The sequence below is a fragment of the Pristiophorus japonicus genome, chromosome 9, assembly GCF_044704955.1.
Source record: "Pristiophorus japonicus isolate sPriJap1 chromosome 9, sPriJap1.hap1, whole genome shotgun sequence".
Lineage (NCBI taxonomy): Eukaryota > Metazoa > Chordata > Chondrichthyes > Pristiophoridae > Pristiophorus > Pristiophorus japonicus.
In genome coordinates, this window is record NC_091985.1 from 115,968,191 (window position 1) to 115,991,530 (window position 23,340).

Here is a 23,340-nt window from a genome sequence, read left to right on the forward strand (position 1 = left end):
TTGGAGGAGGAGTCGTTTCAGTACTGTGGCAGGCTCGGAAACCGGATTGGAGGGATTCAAACATGGAATTGCGGGACAGATGGGCATGGATTTGGGAGGCGACAACCCGGTCAAGGATTTGAGAGTATAATGTGCCCAAGTTAAAATATTAATGTATAATCACTGTTGGTTGTATTAGAATAGGGAAATGTAGGGGCAAGTTTTACAATCAGGGATAAAAACCGAAGAGTGAAACCCCTCAGCAATGAATTCTCCATTTATGAAACTTAGGATGCCAGTTTGGTGGTGATTTAGAGTAAAGAGAGTAAAAATTGATGCTAAATTGACAGTGTAACTCCAGCGTCAGAGTGAAGCGGATGAGACTCCCTTCAGAAGGGTGGGAGACACTTCACACCACTTCGGTTTGATAATGTATGGAGTGTAAATCCAGTATGGTATCGCAGCTGGTTTTACATGGGGGGTGGGGGTGGGGAACATTTCCTATCCTACCTGCCTTTAAGTGTTGAGAGCACTCCCTCCTCACTTTCAAAACAGTTATACTTAGAACTGTTGGACGAGTGCTCTGTGTATATATTTATCCAGGCGCGCAGAGAGCCTTCGCCAGAGCAGGGCAGATGGGGTTCCAGTAACATAGGAGCCAAGCAATGTAATCAGGCTCTCTCTGGTTGCAATCTAAACCACAGCTTCAGGTCTCAAACTGGTTAAACACACCCTAAAAGCTGCAGCAGCTGGAATATGGAGGGGTAGGGGGAAGAGGGGTTACATGGCGAATTATATTGAACAATGTATTGTGCTTTATTGTATTTGGAAACAGAAAAAGCTAGCTTTTCTTGCCAAACACTATATTCAAATCTCATTATACCGAGAACATAATGTGTTACAAGGACACACAGAAAACAGTTCAGAAAATGCAAATTGCAAAAACATGTAGTAAGTCTGAACCCAGGAATGTTCATTATTTGTGAACACTTTCCACTTTTTTTATTCTAAAAGTATACAGTTTATTCTTCTTGCAAGCAAGTCTTTTTAATAAAGTTTAAAAACTGATTCCATTACTGCAACAAACTACAAGCACACAGGAAGTATTTTATTACTGAGAAAGCGTTTTATTACAAGGCTGTAATGGGAGTTGTCTGCAGGCCTCCTGATGCAGCAGTGAAGTGGCAGGATGTATAATTTCAGAAGTTAGGGAAGCTTGTAATAAAAAGTAAAGTTGTTTTAACAGGAGATTTTAATTTCCATATAGATTAGGAAGAGCAGAGTTACTAATTTCAGAAAGGTAGTGAATTTCTTGAGTGCATTCAAGATAGTTTTCTGGAGCAATGTATTTAAGAACCAAGAGGGCAGGCCATACTAGATTTAGCAATGAGTAATGAGCGAGATCTAGTAAATAATCTTGTAAATAATCTAACAGCAAAAGAACGTTTATCAAACAGTGATCATAATAAGATCGCATTTACTGTTACGCTTGAAAATGAGAAACTTAACAGATACTAAAATTTTAGATTTTGTTATGGTTAACTTTAACGGGATAAGACAGACAGCAAACTGGGCAAAACTGTTATCAGGTAAAACTACAGATGAAAAGTGGTAGATGTTCAAAAAATAATTGTGTTTAATACAGGACCAGTATATGCCTCAAAGAGGAAAGAACTCTACTTACCAAAGTGAGAGACAATAACTTGCACTTATATAGCGCATTTAATGTAGTAAAACACCTCAAAGCGCTTCACAGGAGCGCTAACAAACAAACTTTGACACCAAGCCATATAAGGAGATATTAGGGCAGATCAAAGAGGTAGATTTTAAGAAGTGTCTTAAAGGAAAGAGAGAGGTAGACAGGTAGAAAAGTTTAGTGAGGGATCTGCAGAGCTTAAGGTCTAAGCAGCTGAAAGCACGGCCATCAATGGTGAAACGATTAAAATCGGGAATTCGCAAGAGGCCAGAATTGGAAGAGCGCAGATATCTCGGAGGATTGCAGGGCTGGTGATTACAGAGATAAGAACATAACATAAGAAATAGGAGGAGTAGGCCATATGGATCCTCGAACCTGCTCCGCCATTTAATACAATCATGGCTGATCCGATCATGGACTCAGGTCCACTTCCCTGCCCGCTCCCCATAACCCCTTATTTCTTCATCAGTTAAGAAACTGTCTATCTCTGTCTGAAAGTTATTCAATGTCCCGGCTTCCACAGCTCTGTGAGGCAGCAAATTACACAGATTTACAACCCTCAAAGAAATTCCTCCTCATCTGAGTTTTAAATGGGCGGCCCCTTATTCTAAGATTATGCACTCTAGCTCTAGTCTCCCCTATCAGTGGAAACATCCTCTCTGCATCCACCTTGTCAAGCCCCCTCATAATCTTTTACGTTTTGACATCACCTCTCATTCGTCTGAATTCCAATGAGTAGAGGCCCAACCTCCCCTCATAAGTCAACCCCCCTTATCCCCAAAATCAACCTAGTGAACCTTCTCTGAACTGCCTCCAAAGCAAGTATATCCTTTCGTAAATATGGAAACCAAAACTGTACGCAGTATTCCAGGTGTGGCCTCATAGAAACATAGAAAATAGGTGCAGGAGTAGGCCATTCGGCTCTTCGAGCCTGCACCGCCATTCAATAAGATCATGGCTGATCATTCCCTCAGTACCCCTTTCCTGCTTTCTCTCCATACACCTTGATCCCCTTAGCCGTAAGGGCCATATCTAACTCCCTCTTGAATATATCCAATGAACTGGCATCAACAACTCTCTGCGGCAGGGAATTCCATAGGTTAACAACTCAGTGAAGAAGTTTCTCCTCATCTCAGCCCTAAATGGCCTACCCCTTATCCTAAGACTATGTCCCCTGGTTCTGGACTTCCCCCAACATCAGAAACATTTTTCCCGCATCTAACCTGTCCAGTCCCGTCAGAATCTTATACGTTTCTATGAGATCCCCTCTCATCCTTCTAAATTCCAGTGAATAAAGGCCCAGTTGATCCAGTCTCTCCTCATATGACAGCCCAGCCATCCCTGGAATCCGTCTGGTGAACCTTCACTGCACTCCCTCAATAGCAAGAACGTCCTTCCTCAGATTAGAAGACCAAAACTGAACACAATATTCCAGGTGAGGCCTCGCTAAGGCCCTGTACAACTGCAGTAAGACCTCTCTGCTCCTATACTCAAATCCCCTAGCTATGAAGGCCAACATGCCATTTGCCTTCTTCACCGCCTGCTGTACCTGCATGCCCATTTTCCCATTTTCAGTGACTGATGAACCATGACAACCAGGTCTCGTTGCACCTCCCCTTTTCCTAATCTGCCGCCATCCAGATAATATTCTGCCTTTGTGTTTTTGCCCCCAAAATGGATAACCTCACATTTATCCACATTATACTGCATCTGCCATGCATTTGCCCACTCACCTAACCTGTCCAAGTCACCCTGCAGCCTCTTAGCGTCCTTCTCACAGCTCACACCGCCACCTAATTTAGTGTCATCCGCAAACTTGGGAGATATTACACTCAATTCCTTCATCTAAATTGTTAATGTATATTGTAAAGAGCAGAGATCCCAGCACTGAGCCCTGCGGCATTCCACTCGTCACTGCCTGCCATTCTGAAAAGGACCCGTTTATCCTGACTCTATGCTTCCTGTCTGCCAACGAGTTCTCTATCCACGTCAGTACATTACCCCCAATACCATGCACTTTGATTTTGCACACCAATCTCTTGTGTGGGACCTTGTCAAAAGCCTTTTGAAAGTCCAAATACACCACATCCACCGGTTCTCCCTTGTCCACTCTGCTCGTTACATCCTCAAAGAATTCCAGAAGATTCGTCAAGCATGATTTCCCTTTCATAAATCCAAGCTGACTTGGTCGAATTTTGTCACTGCTTTTTCATCCTTAATGATTGATTCCAACATTTTCCCCACTACTGATTGTCAGGCTAACCGGTCTATAATTACCCGTTTTCTCTCTCGCTCCATTTTTTTTTTAAAAAGTGTTACATTAGCTACCCTTCAGTCCATAGGAACTGATCCAGAGTCAATAGACTGTTGGAAAATGATCACCAATGCAGCCACTATTTCTAGGGCCACTTCCTTAAGTACTCTGGGATGCAGACTATCAGGCCCTGGCGATTTATCGGCCTTCAATCTCATCAATTTCCCTAACGAGGATATCCTTCAGTTCCTCCTTCTCACTCGACCTACTGTCCCCTAGTACATTCGGTAGGTTATTTGCGTCTTCCTTCATGAAGACAGAATCGAAGTATTTGTTCAATTGGTCTGCCATTTCCTTGTTCCCCATTATAAATTCACCCGAATCTGACTGCAAGGGACCTACGTTTGTCTTCACTAATCTTTTTCTCTTCACATATTTATAGAAGCTTTTGCAGTCAGTTTTTATGTTCCCTGCAAGCTTCCTCTCGTACTCTATTTTCCCCCTCTTTATTAAACCCTTAGTTTTCCTCTGTTGAATTCTAAATTTCTCCCAGTCCTCAGGTTTGTTGCTTTTTCTAGCCAATTTATATGCCTCTTCCTTAGCTTTAACACTATCCTTAATCTCCTTTGTTAGCCATGGTTGAGCCATCTTTCCCGTTTTTTTTTTACTCCAGACAGGGATGTACAATTGGTGAAGTTCATCCATGTGATCTTTAAATGTTTGCCATTGCTTATCCACCATCAAGCCTTTAAGTATCCTTTGCCAGTCTCTTCTAGCCAATTCACGCCTCATACCGTCGAAGTTACCTTTCCTGAAGTTCAGGACCCTAGTTTCCAAATTAACTGTGTCACTCTCCATCTTAATAAAGAATTCTATCATATTATGGTCACCCTTCCCCAAAGGGCCTCACACAACAAGATTGTTAATTAGTCCCTTCTCATTACACATCACCCAGTCTAGGATGGCCAGCTCTCCAGTTGGTTCCTCGACATATTGGTCTCGAAAACCATCCTTAATACACTCCAGGAAATCCTCCTCCACCGCATTCCTACCAGTTTGGTTAGCCCAATCAATATGTAGATTAAAGTCGCCCATGATACCTGCTGTACCTTTATTGCACACATCCCTTATTTCTTGTTTGATGCTGTCCCCAACCTCACTACTACTGTTTGGTGGTCTGTACACAACTCCCATTAGCGTTTTCTTCCCTTTGGAATTCCGCAGCTCCACCCATACTGATTCCACATCATCCAAGCTAATGTCCCTCCTTACTATTGCATTAATTTCCTCTTTAACCAGCAACGCCACCCCACCTCCTTTTCTTTTCTGTCTATCCTTCCTAAATGCTGAAGACCCTTGAATGTTGAGTTCCCAGCCTTGGTCACCCTGGAGCCATGTCTCCGTGATGCCAATTACACCAAATACCCTGTATAACTGTAGCAAAACTTCCTTGCTTTTATACTCCATCCCCTTGGCAATAGAAGCCAGAATTCCATTGGCCTTCCTGATCACTTACTGTACCTGCATACTAAGCTTTTGTGTTTCATGCACAAGTACCGCCAGGTCCCACTGTACTGCAGCACTAAGCAATTTTTTCTCCATTTAAATAATAACTTGCTCTTTGATTATTTTTCTGCCAAAGTGCATAACCTCACACTTTCCAACATTATACTCCATCTGCCAAATTTTTGCCCACTCACTTAGCCTGTCTCGTGTCCTTTTGCAGATTTTGTGTGTCCTCCTCACACATTGCTAACGATACAAAGATGGGAGGAAAAGCAAACGTGGCTACATTACACTCGGTCCCTTCTTCCAAGTCATTATAATCTAGATTGTAAATAGTTGGGGTCCCAGCACTGATCCCTGCGGCACCCCACTGGTTACTGATTGCCAACCCAAGAATGAACCATTTATCCCGACTCTGTTTTCTGTTAGTTAGCCAATCCTCATCCATGCTAATATATTAACCCCAACCCCGTGAACTTTTATCTTGTGCAGTAACCTTTTATGTGGCAACTTGTCAAATGTCTTCTGGAAGTCCAAATACATCACCATCCACTGGTTCCCCTTTATCCACCCTGTTCCTTACATCCTCAAAGAATTCCAGCAAATTTGTCAAACATGACTTCCCTTTCATAAATCCATGCTGACTCTGCCTGACTGAATTATGTTTTTCCAAATGTCCTGCTACTGCTTCTTTAATAACAGACTCCAACATTTTCCCAACCACAGATATTAGGCTAACTGGTCTATAGTTTCCTGCTTTTTAATCTGCCTCCTTTTTTAAATAGGAGCATTACATTTACGATTTTCCAACCTGCTGGGACCTCTCCAGAATCCAGGGAATGTTGGTAAATTACAACCAATGCATCCACTATCTGTGTCGCTACTTCTCTTAAGACCCTAGGATGCAAGCCATCAGGTCCAGGGGACTTATCCGTCTATCAGGCGCAAGAGTTTTCAGGACATCCACTGGGCAAAATATGGGTAAATACTGCAATCTTGCCTCTGCGAATGTCCTGGCTGCCGAGATATGGAAGATCTATCAAGCTCCAGCTTGACAGATCATAAAAGCCGGTTTTCAGCGCTAAAAACCGGCTTTTACGATGCCTTCCTGGGTCCATATGGACCCGGGAGGCAGGAATTTCTGGGCCATCCATATATCAGTTATTACATAGAGAGTTAGCAGAGTGCTTGATAGCATATAGGATAGCAAGAGTACACCGAGCTTCATGTACAACCTTCCGATAATGAAGCAGCCCATGCCAGCTTACTGCCAGACCTGGTTGAGCCCTGAATCCAGATTCACGCAACATCTATATATAACTGCAAGATTGTTATGAAGCAAAAGTAGTTCACATCAATGCCACAACTGCAGCCTGAATACATTACCCTAGAGTTGTAAAGTTCTGTTTGCCTGGTTAGAAAACATTTGCATATAGTTTAAGGCAGCTACGTTTTCAAGCTCCATCTTTGAATTTTTAATAAACACATTACCTCAAGGACCTCACCAACAGCTTCAGTGTTGTCTGATACATTCTCTGTGGTGTACAACCTCTCCTCCAGTTTCTTTAACCAATTGTTTTCCAAGTCTAAGTAATGGAGCAACTCGCACCAGCAAGACCATACTTCCTGTAGCAGAGGGGGGAAAAAAACAAAGCTTTGGTTAGATTAGGAAAAAAAACATCTGCTCAGCTGGCCATTGGTCAGTAAAGCAGATATGTTATCCGACAGGGTGCAATGAGCACAGGTCAGTCCAGGGGTGGTTGGGGGTGGGGGTGAAGCTCGCTGAGTCCTGAAGTTGTCAAAGGAGTCCACTGAGCACAGAGAGTTTTTTTTATTCGTTCCGGGATGTGGGCGTCGCTGGCAAGGCCAGCATTTATTGCCCATCCCTAACTGCCTTTGAGATGATGGTGGTGGGCCGCCACCTTGAACCGCTGTGCTGTTAGGGGGGAAGCTTCAGGATTTTGACCCAGCAACAATAAAGGAACAGCGATATATTTCCAAGTCAGGATGGTGTGTAACTTGGGAGGGGAACTTGCAGGTGATGGTGCTCTCATACGCCTACTGCCCTTGTCCTTCTAGGTGGTAGAGGTTGCAGGTTTGTAAGGTTCTGCCACATCGGTTATGAAAGGCACCAAGAAAATATGACCGGTAATCTCAAACTGATCCTGCCACCAGTAGTACCATTAGAGGCAAGAGAAATACAGACAGGTGACTAGCTAGCAGGTCCGTCAATCCACCCATTGCCCAAGGACAGTGGCAGTCCTCACCCACCGGTCCTCAACAGGGCGAAAAGACTGTGTGTTGTCAGTAACGCCATCTTGAATCTTACTGGATTATCACTGCTAGCGCAACTCCAAATTACCACCAGCAGTGGAAATCAGCTTTATGGGATTTAGGCTATGACTCTCTCAAAATGTTTTCCACTGAGATCATTCCTTTCATTCCTCAATATCTTCATTTCCAAATGACAGAAATGTTGCTCCAAAACATAATTTCTCTTCGAGCAACCTGCAGTTTGCTTGTTGTCTACTTGGAATTGTTGCTCACTAAGAGAGATCTTCAGACTAAGTCTCTCCCCATACCCAACCCACTAACACTTCTTAAGGAAATTGGCTAACTCTAAATGGGGAACCTACTCAAGGACTTTATGAACAACTGCGCCCTTGCCCTGTGCTATTCAGCAGCTGAATATGCCTGCCTAGTCTGGGAACGCTCCTTGCACACCAAGATGGAGGATCCAGTCCTCAATACAATCTGCAGAGCTATTTCTGGCTACCTGAAACCTACAAAGATGAATGATCTTTACCTGCTTGCTGGTATTGCTCCTCCTTTCATAAGAACGCGAGTTTCATCAAGAGTAGAAAGGTCAAAGCAGATAAGTGATCCGAGTCATCCACTCTTTCAACATGAGCCAGCAACTAAAAGACTCAAGTCGAAGAACAGTTTCTTACATGCTGTCCAGCCCTTGGAATGTAATCCCCATAGCTGTAGATTAGATGCATGGTCAAAGGATCTGCAGACAAAGCCACACAAGCTCTCTTTAGAGCCAGAGGAATCTCTCAACAGGAGCCTGAGAGACTTGGCCTACTTAGCTGTGTCTCACTCGCCTCGGGACTGGTATCGGCCACTGCAGAGCCCTCATGCAGAATTGCGGATACAGCCAAACTGATACTACTGATTGTGACTGCAGAGCGACATTTCAAACAATGGAGCATCTCGTAGAATTCCCTCTACTACCAGAACCATGCAGACCTTGTCTGAGGGACTTCAACTCTCAACCCAGAACATGCGTGGAACAGTGGCAAGGGAAGATACAGCGACACAAAACAACAAGCTCTCTAGAAGACAATTTACACATCATTTAACCGTGCAGAAACACAAAGCTAAACAAATGGAAAACCAAATCTAAAAATAAAAATAACGAAATAACCTCAGTACTGGAGCTTCCCACTTCTTTGAAGCTACATTTTCTATTGATGCCACCTGCTCCAGAAGTGCTGTTCTCACATTGCAGGGGCAACCCCAAAGCCAGTGCTGGATCCACAATCCAGTGAGGAAGTCAAGTGTGGTATTTTTCTTTGAGCTTTCTGGATACGAGGCTTAACGAGCAGGTTTACGTTCAGTAACCACCAGCTATGTAAGGTCTGAGGCTTTGGGAATCAGGTTTAAAATATTACATTTGAACGCAAGAATTAGGAGCAGGAGGCCGCCATTTGGCCCTTTGAGCCTGCTCCACCACTGAATAAGATCATGGCTGATCTTCTATCTCAATGCCACCCCCCTCCTGTACTATTCCCAATTCCCTTGGTTCCCTTAATAGCCAAAAATCTATCGATTTCTGTCTTGAATATACTCAATGACCAAGCATCCATAGACCTCTGGGGTAAAGAATTCCAAAGATTCACAACCCTTTGAGTGAAGAAATCTCTCCTCACCTCAGTCCTAAATGGCCAACCCCTTATTCTGAGACTGTGACCCCTGGTTGTAGACTCGCCAGCCAGGAGAAACTTCCTCCATGTATCTACAATGTCAAGCCCCTTAAGCATTTTATACATTTCAATGCAATCAACTCTCATTCTCCTAAACTCTAGGGAATATAGGCCTAATCTACTCAATCTCTCATCATAGGACAGTCACCCCATCCCAGGAATCAGTCTAGTAAACTTTTGTTACACTCCCTCCAAGGCAAGGAGCCCAAAACTGTACACAGTACTCCAGGTGTGGTCTCATCAAGGCTCTCTATAATTGCAATAATGCTTCTCATAGAAATCATCGAAATTTACAGCACGGAAGTAGGCCATTTCAGTCCAGCGTGTCCATGGTGGCTGACAAAGAGCTATCCAGTCTAATCCTACTTTCCAGCGATAGGTCCGTAGCCTTGTAGGTTACAACACTTCAAGCATAGAAACATAGAAAATAGGTGCAGGAGTAGGCCATTCGGCCCTTCGAGCCTGAACCATTCAATAAGATCATGGCCGATCATTCCCTCAGTACCCCTTTCCCGCTTTCTCTCTATATCCTTTGATCCCTTTAGCCGTAAGGGCCATATCTAACTCCCTCTTGAATATATCCAATGAACTGGCATCAACAACTCTCTGTGGCAGAGAATTAACAACTCTCTGAGTGAAGAAGTTTCTCCTCATCTCAGTCCTAAATGACCTACCCCTTATCCTAAGACTGTATCCCCTGGTTCTGGACTTCCCCAACATCGGGAACATTCTTCCCGCATCTAACCTGTCCAGTCCCGTCAGAATCTTATACGTTTCTATGAGATCCCCTCTCATCCTTCTAAACTCCAGTGTATAAAGACCCAGTTGATCCAGTCTCTCCTCATATGACAGTCCAGCCATCCCTGGAATCAGTCTGGTGAACCTTCGCTGCACTCCCTCAATAGCAAGAACGTCCTTCCTCAGGTTGGGAGACCAAAACTGAACACAATATTCCAGGTGAGGTCTCGCCAAGGACCTGTACAACTGCAGTAAGACCTTCCTGCTCCTATCCTCAAATCCACTAGCTATGAATGCCAAGTGCATATCCAAGTATTTTTTAAAAAAGTGAAGTTTTCTGCCTCTACCATGCTTTCAGGCAGTGAATTCCAGCCCCGCACCACCCTCTGGATGAAAAATATTCCCCTCTAAACCTCCTGCGAATTACTTTAAATCAATGTCCTGTGGTTGCTGACCCCTCTGCTAAGGGAAATAGGTCCTTCCTATATACTCTATCTAGGCCCCTCATCATTTTATACACCTCAATAAGTTCTACCCTCAGCCTCCTCGGTTCCAAAGAAAACAAACCCAGCCTATCCAATCTTTCCTCATAGCTAAAATTCTCCAGTCTAGGCAACATCCTCATAAATCTCCTCTGTACCCTCTCCAGTGCAATCACATCTTTCCTGTAATGCGCTGACCAGAACTGCACACGGTACTCTAGTTGTGGCCCAACTAGTGCTTTATATAGTTCAAGCATTACCTCCCTGCTCTTGTATTCTATGCCTCGGCTAAGAAAGCCAAGTATCTACCTGACCTGCTACCTTCAGGGATCTGTGGACATGCACGCCAAGGTTCTTTTGTTACTCTACACTTCTCAGTGTCCTACCATTTAATGTGTATTCCCTTGCCTTGTTAGCCCTCCCCAAATGCATTATCTCTCACTTCTCCAGATTGAATTCCATTTGACACTGTTCTGCCCACCTGACCAGTCTACAGCTTTCTTCTTCATTATCAACCGCACAGCCAATTTTTGTATCATCTGCAAATTTCGGAATAATATCCCCTAAATTCAAGTCTAAATCATTGATACATATCACAAAAAGCAAGGGACCCAGTACTGAGCCCTGCGGAACCACACTGGAAACAGCCTTCCAGTCACAAAAACATCCACCAACCATTAACCATTGCTTCCTTCCTCTATCAATTTTGGATCCAACTTGCCACTTTGCCTGGGATCCCATGGGCTTTTACTTACGTGACCAGTCTGACATGTGGGATATCAAAAGCCTTGCTAAAATCTGTATACACTACATCAAACGCACTACTCTCGTCGACCCTCCATGTTACCTCCTCAAAAAATTCAGTCAAGTTAGTCAGACATGACCTACCCTTAACAAATCCATGCTGACTGTCCCCAATTAATCAGTGTCTTTCTAAATGAGGATTTATCCTGACCCTCAGAATTTTCTCCAATACTTTTCCCACCACCGAGGTTAGGCTGACTGGCCTATAATTACTCAGTTTATCCCTTTTTAAACAAAGGTACAACATTAGCAGTCCTCCAGCACCACACCTGTAGCCAGAAAGGATTAGAAAATAATGGTCAGAGCCTGTGCTATTTCCTCTGTTGTTTTTCTTAACCTGGGATACATTTCATCAAGGCTTGGGGATTTATCCACTTTCAAAACTGCTAGACTTCTTAATACTTCCTCTCTCACTATGTTTATTTCATCTAATATTTCATACTCCTCCTCCCTGATTGCAATGTCTGCATCATCCCTCTCCGTTGTGAAAACTTAATTGTCCAATCCTTTTGTAATAAAGATAACATACTACTTGCGTTCCAAATTGCTTGCTGTACATGCATGTTAACTCTGATTCATGTACAAGAACACCCAGGTCCCTCTGAACACCAACATTTCCCAATCTCTCACCATTTAAAAAATATTCTACTTTTCTATTTTTCCTACTACGTGGATAACTTCACATTTCTCCACATTATATTCTATCTACCGTGTCCTTGCCCACTCATTAAACCTGTCCATATTCCCTTTGCAGCCTCCTCACAACTTACTCCCCACCAAGCTTTGTATCGTCAGAAAACTTGGATACATTACACTTAGTCCCCTCATTGATATAGATTGTAAATAGCTGAGGCCCAAGCACTGATTCTTGCAGTACTCCACTAGTTACAATCTGCTAATCCGAAAATGACATGCTTATTCCTACTCTGTTCTCTGTCCGTTAACCAATCCTCACTCCGTGCTAATATATTACCCCCAAACCCATGAATCCTAATTTTGTGTAATAACCTATGTGGCACCTTATCGAATGCTTTTTGAAAATCCAAATACACTACATCCACTGGTTCCCCTTTAGCTACCCTGCTAGTTACAAGCTCAAAATCAGATGTGTCAAACACAATTTACCTTCAATAAATCTTTATTCACTCTGCTTAATCATTGTGATTTTCTAAATGACATGTTACCACACCCTTAGTAATGGATTCTAGCATTTTCCCTGCTGCTTATGTCAGGCTAATTGGTCTATATTTCCGTGTTTTCTCTCTCCCTTCTTTCTTGAATAGCGGGTTACATTTGCTAATCCGTGAGGGCGTTTTAGAATCTAGGGATTTCTGGAAGATCAAAATCAATGCATCCACTATCTCTGCAGCCACTTCTTTTAAAACCCTCACTCATGCCACTCAACAGAAGATAACGCACTCCAGCCCCTCACTAATGCCACTCGATCTGAGGAAATGCACAGCAGCTCAAGATAACTCTCCTACCTGCCTTCGCTGGGCACCTCTGCAACTGGCCCATCAAAAATAGGAAATTACCTGTGTCCTATCAAGCTACACAAGACACAGCATCACTACAACACCCCCTTCTTTTGTTTAATAGATGTGTAATCACTATTCCTTACCTTTAAAGTCAAGTATTTTCGTTCAATCCGATCACAAAGCCTCTTGTAATTCTCCAACACAGTGTGAAGGTCCCTGGACATCAGTTCCTGATCACTGGGTGGCACTTTCTTAAGAACTGTGTTTATGTTGTCTTTCAAAATCTTCACTCTCACTTCTTTCTGCAGCACCTCCTCTTTTGCCCGCTGCAGGGAAAAAAAAATCTTGCTTAAAAATAAGAGCAAGCCAGTTCTGGTCTGTTTCTACTTTATCTTATTCAGCTAAACACGTTGGCAGCTGTGGAAATGACTTAGTAATACTACCAGCCAATGTCTGAATTATAAACTTACACTACAAAACTGTCCCCAATTTGACACTAGTAGGCTCTCTCACTCAAACCACAGGACAGCTAGTGTGGGAAATGGAAAACAGCTGACACTGGCATAGTCTCAGACTGGGGCTCAAGCATATTGTCAGGGCAGAGTCGGGAGAGTTTTACCCTGTGGTGGGCTGTGCAGTACTTGACCTGGGAGTGCTCGATGCCCGTTCAGGTGCCTGAAATGGGAAGTGTTCCAATCCCCAGCGCTAAAATCCCTCACCTTGATAAGCACAAAAATGTTTAAAAAAGAAAAATAGAGCGCCTTTAACGTAGTGAAACATCCCGAGGCGCTTCACAGGGGTATTATGAGGTAACAATTTGACACAGAGCCATATAAGTAGAAATTAGCGCAGGTGGGTCAAAGAGGTATGTTTTAAGGAGCGCCTTGAAGTAGGAAAGTAGAGAGGTGGAGGTTTAGGCAGGGAGTTCCAGAGCTTGGGGCCTAGGCAACAGAAGGCATGGCGACCAATGGTTCAACGATTATAATCAAGGATGCTCAAGAGGGCAGAATTGGAGAAGCTAAGGCATCTCGGGGGATTGTGGGGCTGGAGGAGATTACAGAGATAGGGAGGGGCGAGGCCATGGAGGGATTTGAAAATAAGGATGAGAATTTTTAAACCGGGGCATTGCTTAACCGGAAGCCAATGTCGGTCAGCGAGCACAGGGTGATGGGTGAGCGGGACTTGGTGCAAGTTACAACATGGGCTGCCGAGTTTTAGATCACCTCTAGTTTACGTAGGGTAGAATGTGGGAGGCCAGCCAGGAGTGTGTTGAAATAGTCAAGTCTCGAGATAACCAAGGCATGGATGAGGGCCTCAGCAGCGGATGAGCCGAGGCAAGGGCAGAGACAGGCGATGTTACGGAGGTGGAAATAGGCGGTCTTAGTTATGCTGCGAACATGTAAAACCCAGCTGACAGAACATTTTCAACTCATTACATGTTTTGTAGCATACAGTAACATTCTGCGCAGAGTGTTTGTGGACAGACGTCTCAGAACGAAAAGCATTTTATAGGGGTGCGTGGAGATGGAATGGAAGTGGAAACTATATTACCCTCTACTTTCTTGCCAGCCTTACCCACATATAGCTTCCCTGGGCCACCACCTCCTCTGGCCAGACCAAATGACATGCTCCCAAATATTCTCTCGAACCATTAGGAAAGATGAAAAGAAAGGTCCAATACCTGCAGTACTTTCTCTCCAATTCCTCTGCCCTCCCAGTTGGCACCTTGCTGCAGCAATGCACCAAAGATCAAGTAAAGGATCACACTGATGACCCACCATTCTGCGGTGACACGCACTAGTGCCCGAAAGTGTTCACCACTACACTATCCCGTGTGTGTTTTTTCACCTTTTATTGCTGAACACAAGATCAGTGGTGGGGGTGCAACATTCCCCCATTTCAGACACCCAGTTTCAGCATCAACTCCGCTACTTCAGACCTCCAGTATCAGCATCAAGCACTGCACAGCTGGATAGAGAATAAAATTCCCTCTACCTTGTCCCAACCAGAGGAATACCTGTTATAGCAGTGACTTGTGTTTCAAATGCTCGCGTTAGCCAACCTTGTGACCTCTAAGCGAGATCCATAATTTGAGAAATATTTGGGCTAGACTTTCCACTAGGTGGATAAGGCCCAAAAGAATGGGCCATCTCGCCCGTGCTGATCGCCGGCACAAGGCCCATTTTTTTGTTTTGCGATTTTCCACTCGGCCTTATCCTGGCGATGTCAAATGGGCGATCTGATTTTTCAGCAATCTCACAATCGCCCAAAAAAAGAGTAAGTCAATCAGAAGTCAGAAAAAGAAAAGCTTCCGTGGCAACGTTATTGTGCGCATGTGGGATTTTTTTGAGGGGTTGATTTTTTTTGCCGCGTTGAGAGCTCATGGGTCATCGCACATGCTCAGAAGCACAGAGAGAGTGGGAGAGAGAGGAGGAGAGGGAACTTGGTAGATTGCTGTGAGGAAAATTCGAATAAACCATTATATTTGACAAATCTAGTACATTTGATTGATCTAACAGCGAGTATCTAGGATCTATTATCTATCATCTATTAGCTCTTATCTGAAAATACATTTTGTAGCAATGTCGATGCAAATGCAACTGCAAAAAGAAAGGGAGATGGAAAGGGGGAGGCCCATGAGGCCCTCGTTAATGTGGTCACAACGAGGTGGGAGGACTTGACACAGGGTGGGCATGGGAAACTTCCACCCCATGCATATCGTAGAATTTAGTTGAAGATTGCCGATGTTGTGACATCGGCATCTAATGAGCTGCTGACTGCTGATCAGTGTCGCAAGAGATGGAACAGCCTGCTGGCAGCTGCTAGAGTAAGCTACATTATATATTCTATATTTAAAATATTTAAAAGTCATATTTAAAATCATGTGTATTATTTACTTGATGTTTATAAATTGTGTATTATTTATTTGATGTTTATAAATTATATGAATTATTTACTTGATTATAAATTGTAAATAAAATCCTCATTTATTTATAATGTAAAGTAATTAAATTAAATTAAAAATTACATTTATTCACCAACAATAAGTTGAAAGTTATAGTATTAAAAATTATTCATATGCAGCTATCAAAGTTGCATTTGAAATTCTATATTTAACATATTTAAGTTATATTTAAAATCATACATGTATTATTTACTTGATGTTTATAAATTGTAATTAGAATCCTCAGTCATTTATTTATAATATAAAATTAAATTAAAAATACATTTATTCTCCCTAACACTAAGTTGAATCTTATAGCATTAAAAATTATTCATATGCACTACAATGTTATGTAATAATTGAACATTTAAATCTGTCAGTCTTAAATGTTTATTGTCAAGTCCATTAGCTTATGCTCATGTTAAATGATCATTTACAGAAGAAGATAACTATCAACCGCGCGGACCAAAGGAGGACGGGTGGCGGCTCTGCGACGGTACACGTTCTTACGCGATACGAGGAGCTTGCGGTGGCCTTGGTGGGGCCTGAAAGCCGTTCAGTCACTACCTGTCGCGTGGCCGAGCCCACCCTTCAGTCTCGTGAGTAATGGGAACTGTGCAACGTGTCAAACATTACTAAATACATACGAAAAATATCATAGTTACGCATGTAATGTTATGCAATTATAATTCAATAATTTCGATGTAGTCTTGATCTACGAATGAGGCCATGTTAACCCTGGTGAATTCTTGTGCATATGGAGTTTTGAAAAGTATTGCAATGTTTTTGGTTATTGAAATATTGATAGATATGTATTGTTATGAGTTGTTTAGAAATGTAATTCATCTTTCTAAGGTCAAGTGTCCATTCAGCATTGTCAAGTAGCGGAGACATCCGCAAATATTGACCTCTCCAACAGCTCGCAGGAGGAAGAGACGAGGAGGAGGACGTTATCACGCAATCCGTCAGTCAATTTGAGGCGGAGCAAGAGGAGGAGCAGGATGAGATTGTTTCTGTGGGGGGGGGGACAACCTGCGGCCATTTCAATTGAGATGGAAGAGGCACCGGGACCAAGCAGTGTGCAGGTGGCGACGCGTAATTTTGCAAATGCCGATCCCAGAGAGGTCCGGTCAGCGTGATGAGCAATCACCTACCATGGAGGGCCAGACTGAGATCTTAATCTCCTTGTGCAGGGAGATGGTCGTGATTGGTCACTACCTTATCCAGGGTTTCGCGGGATTCTCTGCCAACTGGAGCCAGTCTTCCGCGAACTGGAGCCAGTTTCCAGCATTCTGGAGCGAGTTCTGCACGAACTTCTCCAACTGGTCTTCTGAACAAGCAAAGACTGCAAGGGAGACGTTGGAGGCCATTCGGCAGCAGACAGCCGCAACCAATGCCCGACAGCATGCGTTGCTGGCTGGACACAGCGCTACACCCCAAGGTATCGTGTCTGTTCTCAGCGAGACCCCGAGCACACAAGCGAGTATGGAGGACACAGTTCCTCCTGACTCGGATGTGGAGCTTCAGGCTTCCGCTTCATCACCTCCACCACGGCAGGAAGTCGTGCCGTCCTACCCTGCACGACGTCTTAGTGTCGGTCTGCATAGACCAAAACGGGAGGGTGGGGTACGAACACAGGGTGGGACCGGACCTGGAGGGAAACGTGGCCGTAGGTAGGGAGTGGGGAGCTTTTTCACAAAGTTTATTTGTTTACTGTTCACTTGTTCAATTGTTCTTGTTTGTTATTTGTTAATTGTGCATTGTTAAGATTTTGTGTATTTGAGGGAAGGGTGGGTTGGTGCGTGCGGGGTGGGGGGTGTTGGAGAGATAGTTTATCAAAAAAAATTTCATATTTGTTAATAAAAATAATTCTCTTTAATTCAATAAATTGTGTGTGTCTTCTCTCAGTTACATTAGTTATCAACTGTACAGTTGTTAATCCATAGTTATTTATTCTTTTAATATATAAGTACTTTGGTAACACTAAACTTTATAAAAGAAGCATAAATTCTGATGATAGGCCAGTGCATCAAGACAACAAGTACACCCCATGCAATTGAAACTTTTGATTGACCTTAACTTTAAATCAACATCTGAATGTCCACATTTAGCGAGTGGAACCCCTTTCTGTTACGAAAGACCTCCGCATTCTTTAAGGGTGCTTTGAGGGCAATGTGCGTAGAGTCTATTGCTCCCTGCACCTTGGGGAAGTCTGCTATTCTCAAGAAACTAAAAGTACTCTGTCTGTGCCTCCCTAGTCATTGTGAAGCTTATGAAGTCCCTCCACTAGAGTAAAGAGCTTCAGTCACCTGTCAAATGCAGCAGTGTGCAGTGTGCTGATGTCTAATTTTAATAACCTCATCACTGCACTCTCTACGCTGTATACCAGTCAGTTTAATAGGCCCCAACATCAGTAAATAACTTCATTATGTAAAAGCTATTTAATTCAATATAATAAATTCTAATATATAAAACCTACTTACCAAAAATAACGTAATAATACCTATTTATATTCCCTGTCCCAAATTCTGAGTACAACTACTTTCTAAACAACTCACAACTAATGCTCCACCCTTCCTCTGAAGTCAAAATGGCATGCACAGTGCCCATTTTCCTTCTTTTAAGCCCAGAAAAAGCAACTATTTCTCAGCACTCTTTTGGGTCTTGCATCGGCCCAGCGAAGTGCATGCTCGGTGCTTGAAACTTGGGATGAGCCTTGTGTGGGCTATAATTTCAGCGATCAAAGTGGAAACTTAGGCACCTGTTTTTCAGGCGATATTTTGGGCCTAGTTTCCACTTTTTGCTCAAAATGGGCGACAGAGATCAGTTTTGGGCCACAGACGGGCCAAAGATGGGCGATGTGAAGTGGAATGTCTAGTCCATTGTGGACAATTATGTGATTCAGATCAGCAGCTGCTCAGGACTGAATTCTGATTGCACAAACTCTCATTTAGTGCCCTTACAGCCAGCTGAGAGGAGACTTTCACCCTGTTAATCTGGGCTGGATTTTAACCCAGATCCTAGAGTTGCAAGGACATTATGCTACACCACTGTCACCCAGTCATTTAGCAGTTACATAATCCTTTCCACCCTTACACTACACTCCCACTTTCCCAATAAGCCTAGAGAGAGAGAGCAACCTATTCCACCACAGAGAAATCCTGTTCTCAACCAATGTCCACACACATTCCTGAATTCAATCATGTTCTGACTCGGGAGCATTGATCCAGGGACACTGGACCAGCCTTCACACTGGAGCCCTGCCCAACATTTGCTAATAGCACAGGCTCCGAGACTGATCCTGTGACTTTGCTCGTCTGTAATGCTCTGGATTTTATCTAAATCAAAACTGATCTTAAGCAACTTCAATATAGAAATTTCTAATAAGAATTCTTTTGCGCACACCTCGTCATTTTTGGAGACAGCACATTATATCTTACCTTCATCTCTTCTAACGCAGTCTCCAACTCCCCGGGTGACTTGTATTCAAAGTCCCTCTCTAAATATTCCTCTTCAGCCTGTGTTGTCCACTCACGCATCTCCACAAGATCTTTCCTCAAGTTCGATGTCTTCTCCTGACCCTCAGACAATCTCACCTGCTGAGACATAATCTGCAAAAACAGAAATATGAAAAGGCTTTGATTTTCCTTGTGATTACACACAGTCTGTAACTAAGAAACCGACAGATCTGCAGCATCAAAATAATGTTAAGAAAAATGAGCCACCTTTTAAATTACTGTACAAGAGCATTAATCAAGGGCTCAGAAAAAAATTCTGAAATTTGTAACTTAACCCAGGAAGAGGTCTTGTAAATAAAAATTAATAGGTTATGCGCTTTATTCAGAATAGGTTTTGAGATTCATATCCAACAGTAAAAGAACTGGGAAGTTCAAAACTACAAACACTGGAATATAATTAGAAAAATGCAGTTCATGTTACCACAGCACACCTGTACTTTACACAACAACAAGACCCACATGCTGTCATTCCAAGTGTATTACCACTTAATGTGGACAATTCCAGGTGATGCAATGGGTGAGACACCATTCTATGCTCAGGGCTCTGGATCTCTGGAGTGGGGCTTGAATCCACAACATTCAGCCTCGGAGGAGCGAGTACTGCTCACTGAGCCGTGGCTGACCCCAGAAAGGCCTTTTGGCCGAGGTCCTGTTGGCGGCTAGTACCTAATGAACTTCGTCGCAGCAGGAGTCAGCACGTACAGCACAGGAAAAGAGAATGATTGGAGGAGGAGGAATCATAAGCTGCATAAAATAAAATTAGAAAAAGGGTTCGCTCTCATGGCTTAGATTAGCTCACTCTTAGGTAGGCATTCTACATTTCCAGTGAGAACATTCTCAGATTCAGGCCCCAAGCAGATCTCCACTTCTTTCACTGTTTCTTGCTCTGACCCAAAGATTCCATCATTATCCACACCTTGTTCTGAGACACTGGAGAACACCATGAATAACAAATCATGGATCTTTACTCCATACCTGGTTGCTCACTTTTTCCCATCGCGTGCGGCAGTCATGCATGCGAGATGCCACAGAGTTGGAGATAGCTGGCACTGGCTGTTTTTTCAGTGACTCCTGAGTCTCATTCATTGATGTCAAATTGGACTGAATATTCTGAATTTCATTCACAAATTTCTATAGATATAGAGACAGAGATTAGCAATATAAAAATGAACTGAACAATTCAACTCTTCCCTCCAAGTAAACGGGGATGTCTGTAAAAAGCTGTTATACCTATCGTACAACATTTCATTTTGTAATTTAGGTGCAGGCAATTCGCAAACAAAACAACCTGATCTTTACAAATTGAAGTACAGCTTGGTGAGTCTGGGAAAATAGATTACAGTCAAGAATAAACAAAATCTAATTGCTACAAGTTTCTTTTTTTAAGTAGTCTGAGAAATTTGGTGTTTTTAGAGATAATAGAACGGCTGGATACCAAAGTGTGCAATCACTATTCACTCAGTCACACACTATGCCACTAATAATTTGATCTTCTAAAGCATCAATGCTCACATATTCACGAGACTGCCCTTTCTCTCTGAAAATGCACCATCTGATCAATCTGTACATGCAATTCCACTTTAGGCTATTTTACATGGGATTACTATATGAAGGAGACAAAATTCTAAGCTCAAGTGCACTGAGACCTGATTTTTTGTGGATGCCATAAACAAAAGAGATGGAGTGGTAATATTGGTAGGAGGGAATACAGGCTAGAGAGAGGGTCGATGTAGACAAGGAATGGGTACAGACAGAGTCAATATGGTTGGAGCTCAAAGATGTTTTTAAAAGTCTTTATATTAGATGGGGTGTATTACAGACATCCAAATTGAGGGAAGGAAATGGAAGAGCAAATCTGCATATCAGAGTCACAAGTAGGAACAAAATTGTTGTTCTGGGAGATTTTAATTATTCACTTATTGATTAGGAAGAAGTGAGAGCGAAGATTCTGAAAGACAACATAAATGGAAAAAGGGGAATGCAATTCCTAATCTGTGTATAGGACTCCTTGCTCGAGCAGTCTGTTAGCCAGCCTACAATGGCATAGGATTACATAGGATAAATGGCACAAAAACAGGCCATTCGGCTCAACCAGTCTATGATGCCATTTATGCTCCACTCGAACCTCCTACCGTCTTTCCTCATCTAACTTTGTCAGCATACCACTATTCCATTCTCCCTCGTATGCATCTCTACGATTTGCCTCAACTAATCCCTGTGGTAGTGAGTTCCACATTCTCACCACTCTCTGGGTAAAGAAGTTTCTTCTGAATTCTAAATCCTATATGCTCTATATCTTTTTTATAATATGGCGACCAGAATTGTACGCAGTACTCCAAGTGTGGTCTAACCAAGGTTCAAAACAAGTTTAGCATATCCCTCAAGTCTCTCCCTCTAAAAATAAATCCCCCGAATGCCTAGCTTGCGTTTTTTATGGCCTTGTTAACCTGTCGCGCTACTTCTAGTGATTTGTATATTTGTACGGAGAGATCCATTTGCTCCACTACCCCATTCGGACTCGCACCCTCCAAGTAATAAGTGACCTCCCTTATTCTTCCTACCAAAATGTAATATCTCATTTATCTGTGTTGAATTTAATTTGTTAATTATATGGCCATTCTGCAAGTTTATTAATGTCCTCTGGTAATTTGCTGCTGTCCTCTTCAGGATTAACTATCCTCCCTAATTTGGTGTCAGATAAATTCAGAAATTGTGTTTTTGATTTCAAAGTCAAAATCATTAATATAAGTTGTTAATCGTGGTCCCAGCACTGATCCTTGTGGAACATCACTTCCCACCTTCTGCCACTGTGAATAGTTACCCTTTACTCCTACTCTCTGCCTTGAAGCCAGATAGCTATCCATTCTGCTACTTGTCCTGACTCTGCACTCTCTGACATTCATTAGTCTAGTACGTGCTATCTTATCCAAGGCCTTTTGAAAAGCTAGATAAATTACATCTACCATATTATCATTGTCTATTCTCTCTGTTACCTCTTCAAAAAACTCAATGAGATTGTCAAGAAAGACTTAACCTTTTGAAATCCATGCTGACCATTATTATATTTTTGGTTTCTAGATATTATTCTATTTTCTCTTTTAGTAGGGATTCCATTTTTTTTCCTACCACTGATGTTAAGCTGACTGGTCTATAGTTTTCTGAACATGTTCTATCTCCCTTCTTAAATATAGGTATTATGTTAGCTTTCCGCCAGTCCTCTGGTACACCACCATTTTCTAATGAATTATTAAATGTGTAGCAATGCCTCTGCTATCTCTTCCCTTTATCGTGGTCATCTTTAAAAAGGGGGACAAGTCCAACTGCAGCAACTACAGAGGAATTTCCGTTATCAGCCACTGGGAAAGTCGTCGCTAGAATCCTCAACCGTCTTCTCCCTGTGGCTGAGGAGCTGCTCCCAGAGTAAATGTGCAGGTTTCATCCTCTACAGGGTACAACGGACATGATTTTTACAGCGCGACAGCTGCAAGAAAAATGCAGGGAACAGCACCAACCCTTGTACATGGCCTTCTTTGACCTTACAAAGGCCTTTGACACGGTCAACCGCGAGGGACTATGGAGCATCCTCCTCCATTTCGGCTGCCCCCAAAAGTTCGTCACCATCCTCCGGCTGCTCCACGATGACATGCAAGCCGTGATCCTGACCAATGGATCCATTACAAACCCAATTCATGTCCAGACTGGGGTCAAGCAGGGCTTCGTCATTGGACTAACCCTCTTCTCAATCTTCCTCGCTGCAACGCTCCACCTCACACTCAAGCTCCCCGCTGGAGTGGAACTAAACTACAGAACCAGTGGGAAGCTGTTCAACCTTCGTCATTTCCAGGCTAGATCCAAGACCATCCCAACCTCTGTCGTCGAACTACAGTACGCGGATGACAATTGAGTCTGCGCAAATTCAGAGGCTGAACTCCAAGTCATAGTCAACATCTTC

The 23,340-nt window shown here is 43.0% G+C and overlaps 1 protein-coding gene across 2 annotated transcripts in view; it reads right to left on the reverse strand.

The window, feature by feature from the left end:
* LOC139273181 (utrophin-like) overlaps positions 1-23,340 on the reverse strand; it is a 476,555-nt gene that overhangs the window by 446,470 nt on the left and 6,745 nt on the right. For both annotated transcript variants that reach the window (XM_070889721.1, XM_070889722.1), the window contains exons 3-6: positions 20,364-20,519; positions 19,311-19,481; positions 13,070-13,252; positions 6,927-7,061 (exon numbers count right to left, since the gene is read on the reverse strand). In XM_070889721.1, the coding sequence (XP_070745822.1) occupies positions 6,927-7,061; positions 13,070-13,252; positions 19,311-19,481; positions 20,364-20,519 (645 nt within the window). The remainder of the gene's footprint in view (positions 1-6,926; positions 7,062-13,069; positions 13,253-19,310; positions 19,482-20,363; positions 20,520-23,340) is intronic.